Source organism: Corvus brachyrhynchos, unplaced genomic scaffold, assembly GCF_000691975.1.
Source record: "Corvus brachyrhynchos isolate BGI_N302 unplaced genomic scaffold, ASM69197v1 scaffold9, whole genome shotgun sequence".
Classification (NCBI taxonomy): Eukaryota; Metazoa; Chordata; class Aves; order Passeriformes; family Corvidae; genus Corvus; species Corvus brachyrhynchos.
In genome coordinates this window covers 3,336,950-3,349,456 of record NW_008240037.1, presented here as the reverse complement: position 1 = coordinate 3,349,456, position 12,507 = coordinate 3,336,950, and the positions used below count along the sequence as shown (strand labels likewise).

Sequence of the window (12,507 nt, the reverse complement as noted above, 5' to 3'; positions counted from 1 at the left end):
TAACCATTCTGGGATCAGACAAATCTCTTTGAATGTATCCCTCTCAGATTAAAGGGCAAGATTCTCTGGTGCAGCTGCTTTGCATTGTACCACCAGCCATTGGCCTCCACCCCCAGGAGATTCACCCAATATAAGTATTACTCCCACGCTTTGTGCTGGGAAGGAAAAGTAAGGGTACAGAAGAGATCTTCACCTTTGTCATGATCCACAACTACACTTTCCATGCCTTGGAAAAATTATAACCCAGCATTAAGTCAGAGCAGCAGGCGGGCTCAAAAAGCAATCTGGGGATTATGACCCAAAATTAGGTCAGCTTTCTTTTGCACTCCCAGCATTGATCTGTATGTTGTGTAGCCAGATCCTAGGACCTGAACTTGGCTGTCCAAATGCAGGCATTATCACCCTGTGGCATGTGCACGTGCCAAAGGGCACACAGCAGCTAGGGGCTTGTCTCAGCTGTCACCCCATAAGGGTATGTTGTGCAGATAGTACAGAGAAACTGAACATTTAAAAATGATTGAGAGAAGATAAACCTTTTTTTCAGCTAAAAATAGAGCATAGAGAAACAAGACTGGAAAAAGGAGTATTTAGAATAAAAAAGAATGCCAGTGAAATGCAAAGTCACTTGTGTTAATGAGGGTGAGGCTGAAAAGAAGATAATCTGAATTGACTGGGTGATCCATTTACTATAGCTGAACTACCTTGCACAAGAAGCTATGCCCTTTATAAGCATGTCATTAAATGTGCTGTATTGCTGGTTTTAAGATTGTACATCCATTCACAAGTGGGTGGATGCTTGATGATCTTCCAGTGAAGGTAAAAAGCGTATGTGAAGCAAATAACTCAAAACCATTGCCATTGTGCATGCAAAGTAACTCCTCTTCCATGTTGATCAGTTTTAAAAAAATAGTACAACTACAAAGTAATTGCCACACATACTTGTTCACAGTTGTTCAATATTTCTTGCAATAAGAAAGAAGCAAGCAATTGGTTCAAAAGAAATCTAAAAAAATAGGAACTGGTTCATTACACGTTTGATTAAACTGTGGTACTCCTTGCTGCAGGATATTGTGAAGTCTAAAAACTTACAGGGATTCAAAAAATCTCCATAAATCAGTAGAAGAAAATACTGACGTGTACTATTATTAAATTTCAGTTTACTGTCTCTGACTGAGGCAGCTCAAAAGTCAAAAACTATTAAGAATGCAAAGGATATTCTGGGGAACTACAGATATATTTTTGTCATGTTTTATAATGTTCCCTAACATTTTTTTGACCACGGTTGGAAATGCATATTGAACTAGACAGTCCTTTGGCATGATCCTGTTCTTTCATTTTTACATCCTTCAAAAGTAATCTAGGTATCAGATCATAACCTATTTTTTGAGGTTTACTGTTGCTGCTGCTCTGATTGAGAGAGCATGAAAGAAAATGTATCTATGTTTACCAATGTATGTGTGTTTGCCTTCACTACACTGGATCAGTCTTAGAATGGTTGCTTTTTCCTGAACAGATTTGTCATCCCAGCTCAATAAACTTCTAAATGGGCCATAGAAACTTCAACCCGCAATCTACAAATTACAGTGATATAATGACTAAAGTCAAATGAAGAGTGACTGCTTGAAGTCACTAATACTTCCTGAAAGATGGACTTGATGCCATCCCTCAAAAAACATCCCAGAAGTTCTGTGAACAACAAATTATCCCTTCATGCCAGTAAATCCTATAATTATTATGCTATTCTAACTTTATTTTTTACATGAGATTACAGAGATGGTTACATATACCTTACTGAACCTTCTGTAGCATTTCTTCTGTAAAAACTGCAATATTTTGTATTTTTCAGCATGGAGACTGCATGATGGTGCGGCAGTGTAACTTTACTTCTTGGCCAGAACATGGAGTCCCTGAAACTACTGCACCAATTATCCATTTTGTAAAACTCATCCGTGCAAGTAGAGCACATGATAGCACACCAATGGTGGTTCACTGCAGGTAAGTGTATTTACCAAATCATCATTTGGTAGCCTAGAATTTCAAGTATGTATTAATGCACAGGGAAGTTGCCAGAAGAACAACCATGAAGACTGATTGCACAGATAGGGTTCTAGTATGGACAGCAGTGAAGGTTTCTCCAGCAGTCCTTCTTACTCCCTTCTGGAAGGTAAAATGCCAATGTCTGTGCTTCCATGTATGGAAATCCATTATGGGATTATGAGGTGATGGGAAATAATTGCTCCAACAATTACCATAAAATAATGCTGGGTTTATCACCATTTTCCTCTTTAATCATAAGAAGAGGAATAGAAAATGACATATGTTGGTTTAAATTAGTTCTATTATAATTAGAGGTCTTCTTAAGAAGCAAGTATTAAAAATATATTTTAAATGCACATGTCACATATCATAAGGAAAAAACTATTTGGAAGCCACAGAGAATGACAAATAGGAATAAGGGTTTGCACAGGCCAGATTTCAATCTTGGATGCCTGGAAACAGCTAAAACCGATATTTAGGCTCTTAAATAAACGGATTGATGGTTAGAGGTGTTCAGCTGTCATAGTTTCCACTGATTTCATTAGCACCCTTAAACTTCTGTTTCAAAGAGTGAGTGTGTGGGGAGGCCTAAGTCTTAAGGAAACCGATGAGTGTGTTTGCAAATTTTGTGCAGGTCAGTGTTCCCACTGAATGAGTGGGCGCCATAAAAGGGATCTGAACTCATAGGTCTGCTACTGAGTCTTTGCCTCATTCTCACTTGATGTGAGTCTGGAAATAAGAGGAAGGAAAAGATGGCTTTGATGCTACAAATCTTTTCCCAAACCACTTTATCATGCACGGGAGGTCTTTTTATTTGTCCTCAGCATCCTATGGGTGCCACTCACAAAGGGTGGTAAAGCCTCATTTATTTGATATTGTTTTCTTTGATGAACATTTCCTTCTACTGCAAGGGCCAGAGAGATTATTACAGGAGAGAACAATATGGTCTTCATATTTTCAGGACACTTGTATTCTGTGGGGACTCTCTGCAAGTTCTATCCGCTTTTCAGAACGGAGATGTATGAAGGGGCCAGCATGGCACATCCACCTGTGCTCAAATTCGTGATTGTTATAGAGCATTACTATGTATTCTCATATCCAGAAAATTCATTCATTACTTTTTCCTCATTAGATCTTGCAAGTTCAAGAGTTCTGCTATATATCTCTTGATTATCTGCAGAGATATATACCCTGCACTGATTACACCAATTGCAGAGAAGTCTGACAGTAATTTGGAAACAATCCTATTCATTATGAGACCTTGAAATAAAACACTACCTACCAGCATGTCTTGCACACTCATCCTCCTTTAAAAGTATTTTCTTTTAAATTTTTTGCTAGATCCCATGTTGTTTTGTCTCAAACACCAGAAGTATCACAGAATCCAAGTGTGATTTCGCAAAATCTTATGCTTTTTTTTCCTCTCAATTAATGAGCTCTAGAAAACTCACAGAAAAGCTATAGGAATCTGTTCAAACAGGTTTGGGTCATATAAATGAGTAAAAAAAAAAAATTATGAAAATGTGAAATTGTAGACTCAAAATTAGAAAATGGTTCAAATCCAGATTTCACTTGATCCAATTCAGCAAGGAATTCACAAAATGTAAATACTGAAAAAAGATTTTGGTTTTTTTTCAAAAGTTTTTCTTTTCATAATAAACATTTTATCCAGAATATTCCAAGAAAATGCTAAAAGCATTAAAATAATAGCTTTATTTTATCTTGTTTATCATGTTTGCAGTGCTGGTGTTGGAAGAACAGGTGTTTATATTGCACTTGACCATTTAACCCAACATATAAATGACCATGATTTTGTGGATATCTATGGACTTGTAGCTGAGCTAAGAAGTGAAAGAATGTGTATGGTACAGAATCTGGTAAGATTTATCTATTGTGTTTTCCTGTTGTTGAAAAATTAGTCATCTCTTCCTCTGATCTACTAAACAAGACTAGAAAGCTCATAACAATCAGCTGTGTAATTAATTTTCTACCAAACTCTGCTTTCATTTATTTCAAGCATTGTGGAAATATATTGTATGTGTCCACCTAAGTATACTTAGCCAGCAAAGTCTTGACAAGTGCTGAAAAGAGTGCTATTTATTTTTAGAAGCTAAATAATAATTTCTCAGTCTCTAAGAAATTTTATTTCAAGTTTTGAATGAAGAACAATTGTTAAATTAAAAATGGATTTGCTCATTCACTACTTGATTTGGCTTCATTTACTACTTAAGTGTAATTTTTTTGTGTATGCATATGTCACATAGTCCACCAGACTTTAAAATATTCATTTACCTTTGAACTCATTATTGATTCCTTGATTCTTTTTCAATTGCTTGAAATAAAATAGCACATATGGATAGATTTAAGTACAGGTTTCAAACTTTTCAAAATCAGTGGTGGGTTTTGGGTCTAAAAAGTACATTTCTGGCAGATTTATTTTGTATGAACATAAGTCATTGACGATCTGCTGATGAGGAAGACTTCCTTCTGCTGTATCTGGAATTCTGAGTATACGTAAAGGAACAATAGAAGAATTTAAAGCTGATCCTAAATGCCCAGTGGAATGGAAATCAGCTTTATTTGGATAAGGCTTCTGGCATAAGTCTCCTGCAGGCCAGATCTAACCCAGGGCAGCCTGAAGCCTTTGAGTCTACAGTGTGATTTACCAGCTTCTCAGTATGGAGGAGTAGTTTCAGGATGAACTTCCACATGACTGATGGATTTAAATTGATTTTAATGTAAGGAGACTTTCTCCATTGGGAATGCAATTCTGCTAGTCCATATCACATCAGAATATGTAAAAAGTATGTCAGAATATGCAAAGCAGTTAACCCTTCCTCAGACGTTTTTGAGACCTTCTGGTGATACTCTGGCATGATGTATCTTGTAAGGTGCAGTCTGATTACCATTTGCTCTAAATTTTTCCTTTTGAAATCTTGATGCCGCTAACCAATGGCCAGCACTTTCTTGTGATGATGAATTCTGGGCCTATTTTTGGTCCTTCTCTTACACTTTTGACTAGAAGTAGAATCATCTAAAAATAAATCAAAGGCTGGCAGACAATTTAATAGGCGAGCTCCCAAAATAAAATCTTAAAACAGTGAGACATTCAATAAGATCAATGTTTGTTTTTAAAATAGACATGATTTTTGTGTACCTCTTCATTTGAATATTTTGGCAGGGGCTAGGAAAATGTGTGCTCAAATGCAATACAAGACGATGGTGTCAGAGTTCAGATTTTCTAACAAATCAAATATCCATCTGTATGCTAGCAGTAAAATTCTGAGATTGGCTGTTCTCTGTCTAGGTAATTTCTAGCTCATGTTCGCAACAGTACAAAAGTCAGATCATCGACAAAACTTGCCCAAAGGGAATAAATCTTGTAAATTTTTATGGTGGATTCAAAAGTCAAACTGTTCTGAGAGTTCTGTTATAAAACACTGTTGAGTTGCCTATTAATCAGATTTTATGTGATCAGCACAGCAGATATAAATTAGAGGAGCAATGCCTCCCCAGGACTCAGTATAGAAATGCCTCAGTCAAACTGTCTGTAAGTTCTATGAGTAAATAAAAGCTGATTGTTCTCAGACCTGTATTTTTATTGTTTATAGCTTCAAAATAATGGGTTTTTTTCTAACAGAGTCTTGATCTGTTACTGTAGCCAATGGATGAGAATAGTTAAGATTCTCATTGATTCTAACTGGGAAAATAACTAGTTACACATAAAATGCCCAGGTAGCCTGCCTCACTCTCCCCTGGCAAACCCAGAAAGATTTTCATTGCTACATCATCAGGAGTAGCTGTATGAGTCCAAGAGATTATGGAACTTTCAGTCTGCATTCTGAACTGGAATAACCAATCTAAACTCCACTGAAACTTCAGACCTTCATTCTAAAAGTCCATGTTTGTCCAGCGGACATGTTAAAGTTTATCTTCTTGCCTAGTACAAGGGCTAGTTTGAAGTAATGCCATGCTATTATTTCAGAAAGAAAGTTATTGAAAAGTGTGATGGTACTGCATACTGCAGGAGGCCTGGGAAAAGCTGTTTTAATTACCCCCACAGCTCTGGAGCTGTGACCATAAAACTTATCTATGTAAGCAAATTTCTCTCATACATCTGAGACACTTGAATTGCAAACTGGTGGCAGTTCTGAAACAAAATAGCAATTACTGAGCAGAAAAATTACATAAATATTTTTGTCTGTGCAAAAGTCAATGGTAATAGTATGATTTTGGTGCAGATATTCCAGTCCATCTCAACAAGGTCCTGGGCAACATGTTTTAGCTGACCCAGCTTGAGCAGTGGGTAGTTGCACCAGATGGTCTCAAGAGGTCTCTTCCAACCTGAACACGTGTCTTATTGTCTGCATCTACATATAAAATACTTCTCCTATGTGAATATATGCTTAATCCATTTATTATCTTTCTATCAGTTTTCATTCCTTTATTTCATTCTTACATTGTCTTATTTTGTTTTCCTCTTTTCAGACTTCATGTCCTGGAAGTGTCAAATTAACTTTAGTTGCCCACTCTTTGTGCTATCATCTGTTAAAAATGAGGCTACAGCTCGAGAAGTATCACTCAAAATACCAGGTTGATTTGCTCCTAGCACTGGTGCATTCTACTAAAACATATACATTTAGATTTACTTGAACTTCTGCATTTGAGTGCACCCTGCTGGTTTTCTCTATGGTAGAAACAGGAAAATTTTCTTATCTAGATATTACATTCTTATGGTTCAGTTTCTTCAGTCTGCTTTAGTGGCAAAATGTCTGTTCACAGAATAAACAGTCACAGAAAATTGTGGAGTAGCCCTCAGTTATGGTTAGTCTAATTTCATACATCTTACTAGTCATAAGGATTAACATGTTTTGACAAATTTAAAGCATTATTCTTCATAATAATTGAAATCAGATCAGGCATACACAATATGGTCACCAAAGTACTGAGATTGCTGAGTTAAACTTCAGTTACTTTGAGATATTTCTAGGTGTTATAGAAAAAGTAAAAAGGTTATTTGGTATTACAAGTACATTTTTCTTCTAATCAAGCATCTTTAAATTCACATCTTACAGGCACAATACATTTTTTTACATCAATGTGTATTGGATCTGTTGACAACCAAGGGAAATAGTCAGCCCTTATGTTTTGTAAATTACTCAGCACTGCAAAAGATGGACTCTCTGGATGCCATGGAAGGTAAGGAGATACAGACTGTGTCAAAATTATTTTTTCATAGCAGGTGCAATGACTTGTCCAGATTAAGAAGCAGAAAAAAGTCCTTTGACACGCATATTTTTGCTTCAAAAATATACATATCTAGCCTTTTGCTGCTTTTTATTCCCCCTTATAGTGATAGTCATTGCTCAAGCTTTCCCCACTTTTTTCCATGCAAGATCTTTTAAATTCAGTGAAAAACAGTTACCTGCCATTAGTTAATATTTGTTTACAAGGTAGGTTAATGTAATGTATCTGTTTCTTCTGCAGGTGATGTGGAGCTTGAATGGGAAGAAACTACCATGTAAATACTAGGAGTAAATATTACAGAAAGGAGATTTTGAAAATCAAAGTCATATTTTTCTAAGCACAGGGGCCAAAGTGAATTCCCCTATTTTGTTGATTAAACAAAATACAGATGATTGAAACATCTTTTCTTCTATCAATGTGCCTTCATAAATAACTTAAAGTATTTTATTCAGAACACTGAGCAATAATGGTTTGGAGTACTTTTGCAGAGGCTGTACTTCTGGTGTTATATAAATAGTGCATTCAGTATGTATTTAAATATAAAGTGTATTTGAACACATTCTTTTTTTCCAAACTATCTTTGTAAAAGAAAAATGAGCCAAATAGGACGTAAAAAATTAATATTTCCACTGAACTTATTTTGGTGTGAATTTGCTGTGTTCTGCGTGTTTTGGTTTTAAGTAAAAGCTACAGTTTCTTTACTCATTCTTGCTAGACTGGCTTCAGTGTTGTCAGTTCTTGCAGATTAATTCCAAGACCATGACAGTGATCTTTACCTAACTCTATGTTCTTGTGTTTTGAATATTTTTTTTACAAGTGGTAGCATATCAGCCCATGATCCTGAACAGCTGAAGAGTCACCTTCTGACATGGGCAGGATTATTCAGCTTTTACACAGTACACAGTAGCTCTTCAGGGACACTTGGGGCTATTTAAGCCATTTTATAATCAGCAGGTTGGGGTTTTTTTAATATATAATGATGATTGCATAAAACTAATAATATACTATTATAATGAATGCTAGATTGGCTTGTGTAATAGAATGTTTAGAATTCATTCACCTTTCTTGAATACAACACTATTCAGCATTTTGAAAGGTTGCTTAAAATTTAATATCAATGTATTTTATAACAAAGTTGTTAAGTAAAAAAGCTTTTTCACCTTCCTCAGGTTTGACAAATCACAGTACACACAGAAAATTACAGGAGCTAATATCTGGAGATTTAATAAAAGAAAACATCTTCCACTCCCGATGATGATGATGATTATTGGAAATAGATCTGAAACAGGAATGTGAGAAGCAGGGAGCTTGTATCTGAGAAGAAAAGCAAAAACTGGTAGAGTAGGAAGACTAGAGAGATAATGAAACTGTGTGCTCTGGTTTTACATGGAAGTGACAGTATTCAATTGATATTATTAGATGGAAGGGTTGATTGCTAATTTTTTCTCAGTGTAAAGAAATGTATCATCATTCTGAATAACAATGAAGCTGTAACCTTAATCTGAGATGGAAAACATAATAATAAAGAGACTATGCAACTGCCATCTCATATTGTGTTTAGACATCAAAGAAATCAAAGCTGTCTTGTTGAGACATCAAGATCAGGGAAGTCAGACAAACTTCTTTAGAAGCTTGAAATATGTATATGAAGGACTGTTCTTGTGTGTGCACACTCCGAACAGAATAGTCAATGAACAGAACTTTCCATTTCTTCACTACTTCCAGACAGAAAATGCTGTGCAGAAGGTAACATGGTACTTTTTCAGAACTAATTGACGGTGGTTTTAGAAGCTGACAAGGATGGTACAGTGAAGACCCTTTGTAATTTGGCAGAAAGTGTCGAATATCTAAAATGAAAATCAAAACACTGTGTTTAAGGAGGTAGAAGTGGTCTACAGAGATATTTGGGCAATCTGTCTTTTAGGAAGATCAACAGTATTGTAAACATCACCTGTCAGGCTAAAAAAGAAAACAATGCCTTTTAACGCTTGATAGGGGGAGAGAGAGTTGATGTCCACAGCTGTTCAAGTCTCTGGCAAAGCATTCGGTACAGCTCTAGTTTCATTTGGTTCCTATGAAACATGTGTTCTTCATTTATTTTACATGTACTTTAAAGTATTCTGACAAATTGCTTATAGGGACTTACAGATGTTTTTCATGATTTGTGGTTGTACTTGGTAGCAGTACAGGGAGCACTGTGATAAATCGACATTATAAAGTCAGAATCTTGTATAATCTTATATCCATAATGGTGGAATATCTGGAGGAAAAGGCTAAGCCTTATACATCATAGAGATGAACTCCAGAAGTTCTAAATGTGCTTAAGTGTTTTCTGCCTTTTATAAAATACTTAATGGTGAAGAATCCTATATACTCCTTTAGGGGATGTGCCTACGGTTACACTGCAGATTACACTGCATTCAGTAACCTGCTTGTCTGACAACTTAGTAAGAGACTAGAAAATGTGACTCTCTTTTCTTCATGAAAAGTAATTCAAGTACTTTACTGTACAGTTTGACATAAGCAATCTGATGCATGCTACCTCGACACATTTTGTGTCATCTCCAGGGTAAAAGACAATATTCAGCATAAACTGGCCACAGCTCAGAAGCTACATGGTCAGGGAAAGAAGTATCTTCAAGCAATTCTCTCCAAGTACTGGCTTTCAATATAAACACAGCAGTAGTTTGAACCTTCCTGTGTGTCTGCCAATGCTTTACAGGGATAGGGGAGAATCTATGCATCAAGAAATTCCTCCAGACCTCAGTTCAGTTATGAATGAAGAATTTCCACATAGTCTCTTGTCTTCCATCCCTCCTTCTCTTATGAAATGACACCTATGGTGGTGCTAATGACAGCATTGCAGAGCTGGAGTCAAGCAGAATTTGTCCAATTGCTATTTTAAGAATATATTTATATATATGAAGCAGCACATCAATTCATTTTTAATGTCACCACTTTATTTTCTACAAATTCTTGGCACTACTAATATAGCAAGAGTGTACTCTGCCAAAATTAGAAATGGAACAAATAAAAATTGGAGAAAAATTCAGAAATTCTGCAGAATTATTAAAATCGTATTGAAACTAGTCACACTATTAAATTATCTGGGAAATTTCTAGAGACTGATATGTCTGCATACAGAGAAGAAGCAGTATTTATGTATATATATTTATAGCCAGTTCTGCTGGACATCATTACAAGAGGCTACTGTCAGTGCCCTTAAGAAACTGACTTGTTCAGGTCACAAAGGTAACAGAAAGACAGCAGAACATTAAGTTCATGTTGAATTTAAAGCACTTCTTAAATTGTCAAAAGAGTTGATAAAAATAATTGTGAGTTCAATTGTAATTTTACTGCATATGTGGAGCTATTCAGTAATTTGATTTCATAGCATTATATAAAAGATTAATAATGTGAATTAATCTGCGTAACACCATCTATATATTTCTGCAATACAGAGTATGTTCATAAGGAGTTACTAAGAAAAAGCAGCAGAGAAGAATGAGTCAATCGTATTTCATAATAAGGTAGCATGATAGGGAGATTTCTTGGCTGCATACAGAAATTAAAGAGCATCCTAGATATGGATATAAATTTGCAGAGATTCAGGACACAAAGCCCTGTGAATTCTGTGAACAGATTTTCTGAAAATGTTTTAACAGCAGATGAAAATAAAATTTGAGAAGTACCTGTTTCAGAGTGTAACGTGTTAAGCATAACACGAGGTCATTGTCTATGTGTGGAAATATACAGAAAAATAGATTCAAAATAATTTTTCTTGTAAGATCTATGAAAAATATTCAATTAGCCCCTGGTTTAGGGGATATACATATGGTAATAATGAGTTCAGGGTCATTTTATAATTAAGTTATGTGCCCGTTCAGTGCTGCAAAATCTGTAGCGCATTGAATACAGTAGATTGTAGCTGGAAATCATTGACACGAAGCACTGAACATGTCTTTGTCAGTTTTGATTGTAAGGAAATGAGTCAGAGAAAATGTGCTGAAAGGTGATGCTCTGTTTCAAACATTTCCCTGTGACTGTTGTGTCACCACTCTATGTATGGTGTCAAAAAAACTGAGTCCTCCCAACGTTGTTCTCCATGTTTTATTCTCTTTTCTAATGTTGTGTTTCTTGTATGTGACTATATTAGAAGGAATTGTAAATGTAGTATGGGTCATCTGAATTCCAATACTGCAGGCAGGATCTGCAGGTAGTGGTCTTACAGGTGTGTAGTGGTCATACTTCAAACATTCTCTCCATCTCTTTCCTATGAGTTGATTTCCAGATGACATCACAGAATATCAGCTGCATTTTTGCTCTGACTCCAGTTCAATACATTTTCTGCCCCATCCTCTCTGTGGCTATTATTACAAGGCAAGTGCAAATCTACTTCTGTGGTTCCAGAGCTGAGCTATGTTACCAGAGGCACATCTTTGCAGCATCAGCTCTGTATACAATTGTAAGGGTAAGCTGGTTTCCTACCCAGAACTTCCTCTTACTGCTCTAATAAATTCTGGTATAAATTTTAGCACTGGTCATTGTTCAGTGTGAGCTGAAGGAAGCAGGATGGATTCAGTGTTCGATATTTTGCATGGTGATTCTCTTCTCCCAATAACTTTTCCCAAACAATGCTGAACTAATTACTTATTTTAATTGTTTCTTCTCACATCTCCCTTATCATGTAGGCCCTTTCTCAGATTCTACTATGTAAACAAAACTGAAAATCAATGGCTTTTCACCACTGAGTAACAATGTATGACACATTTCATAGATCCCACATCATCAGGCAGCTTGCAATGAAGCTGTGAGTCTGTATTTCGGTTGAAAGACAACATTTAGAAGGTTTCAGATATATTTGGATCATCTTACTCTGCTTGTTGATTGGTGTTACCAGGGTGATCTTTTTGTAGGATGACAGCTGCACCCAGCTATCCACTGTAATCATGAGTAAACCGTTCCAGTGCTCTTTACAGTCAATACTGTGAGAGCTGGGGGAAGTTTTACAAGGATGTTCCCAAAATATTTTGGAGGCGATGGAGTTCTGGATGATATAAAAAGAATGCTTGAATACTGGAAACCTAATATGCAGCTAAAGCTGTACCATTCACAGTTGCATTCCATGAAGCCTGCTGAGCAGGGGGTGTGTCCTAGAACACAAGAGCATTTTTGGGACAATGTAACACAGCCCTTGAGCTGAGTAATGCGCGGTGCAGGGAA

At 36.2% G+C, this 12,507-nt stretch overlaps 1 protein-coding gene across 1 annotated transcript in view; it reads left to right on the top strand.

The window, feature by feature from the left end:
* PTPRQ (protein tyrosine phosphatase, receptor type Q) overlaps positions 1-8,268 on the top strand; it is a 124,342-nt gene extending 116,074 nt beyond the window's left edge. Inside the window, exons 57-60 of the mRNA XM_017743906.1 lie at positions 1,847-1,995; positions 3,779-3,914; positions 7,113-7,236; positions 7,525-8,268. Of these exons, the coding sequence (XP_017599395.1) occupies positions 1,847-1,995; positions 3,779-3,914; positions 7,113-7,236; positions 7,525-7,562 (447 nt within the window). The 3' untranslated portion in view covers positions 7,563-8,268. The remainder of the gene's footprint in view (positions 1-1,846; positions 1,996-3,778; positions 3,915-7,112; positions 7,237-7,524) is intronic.
* The last annotated feature ends 4,239 nt before the right edge of the window (positions 8,269-12,507 follow it).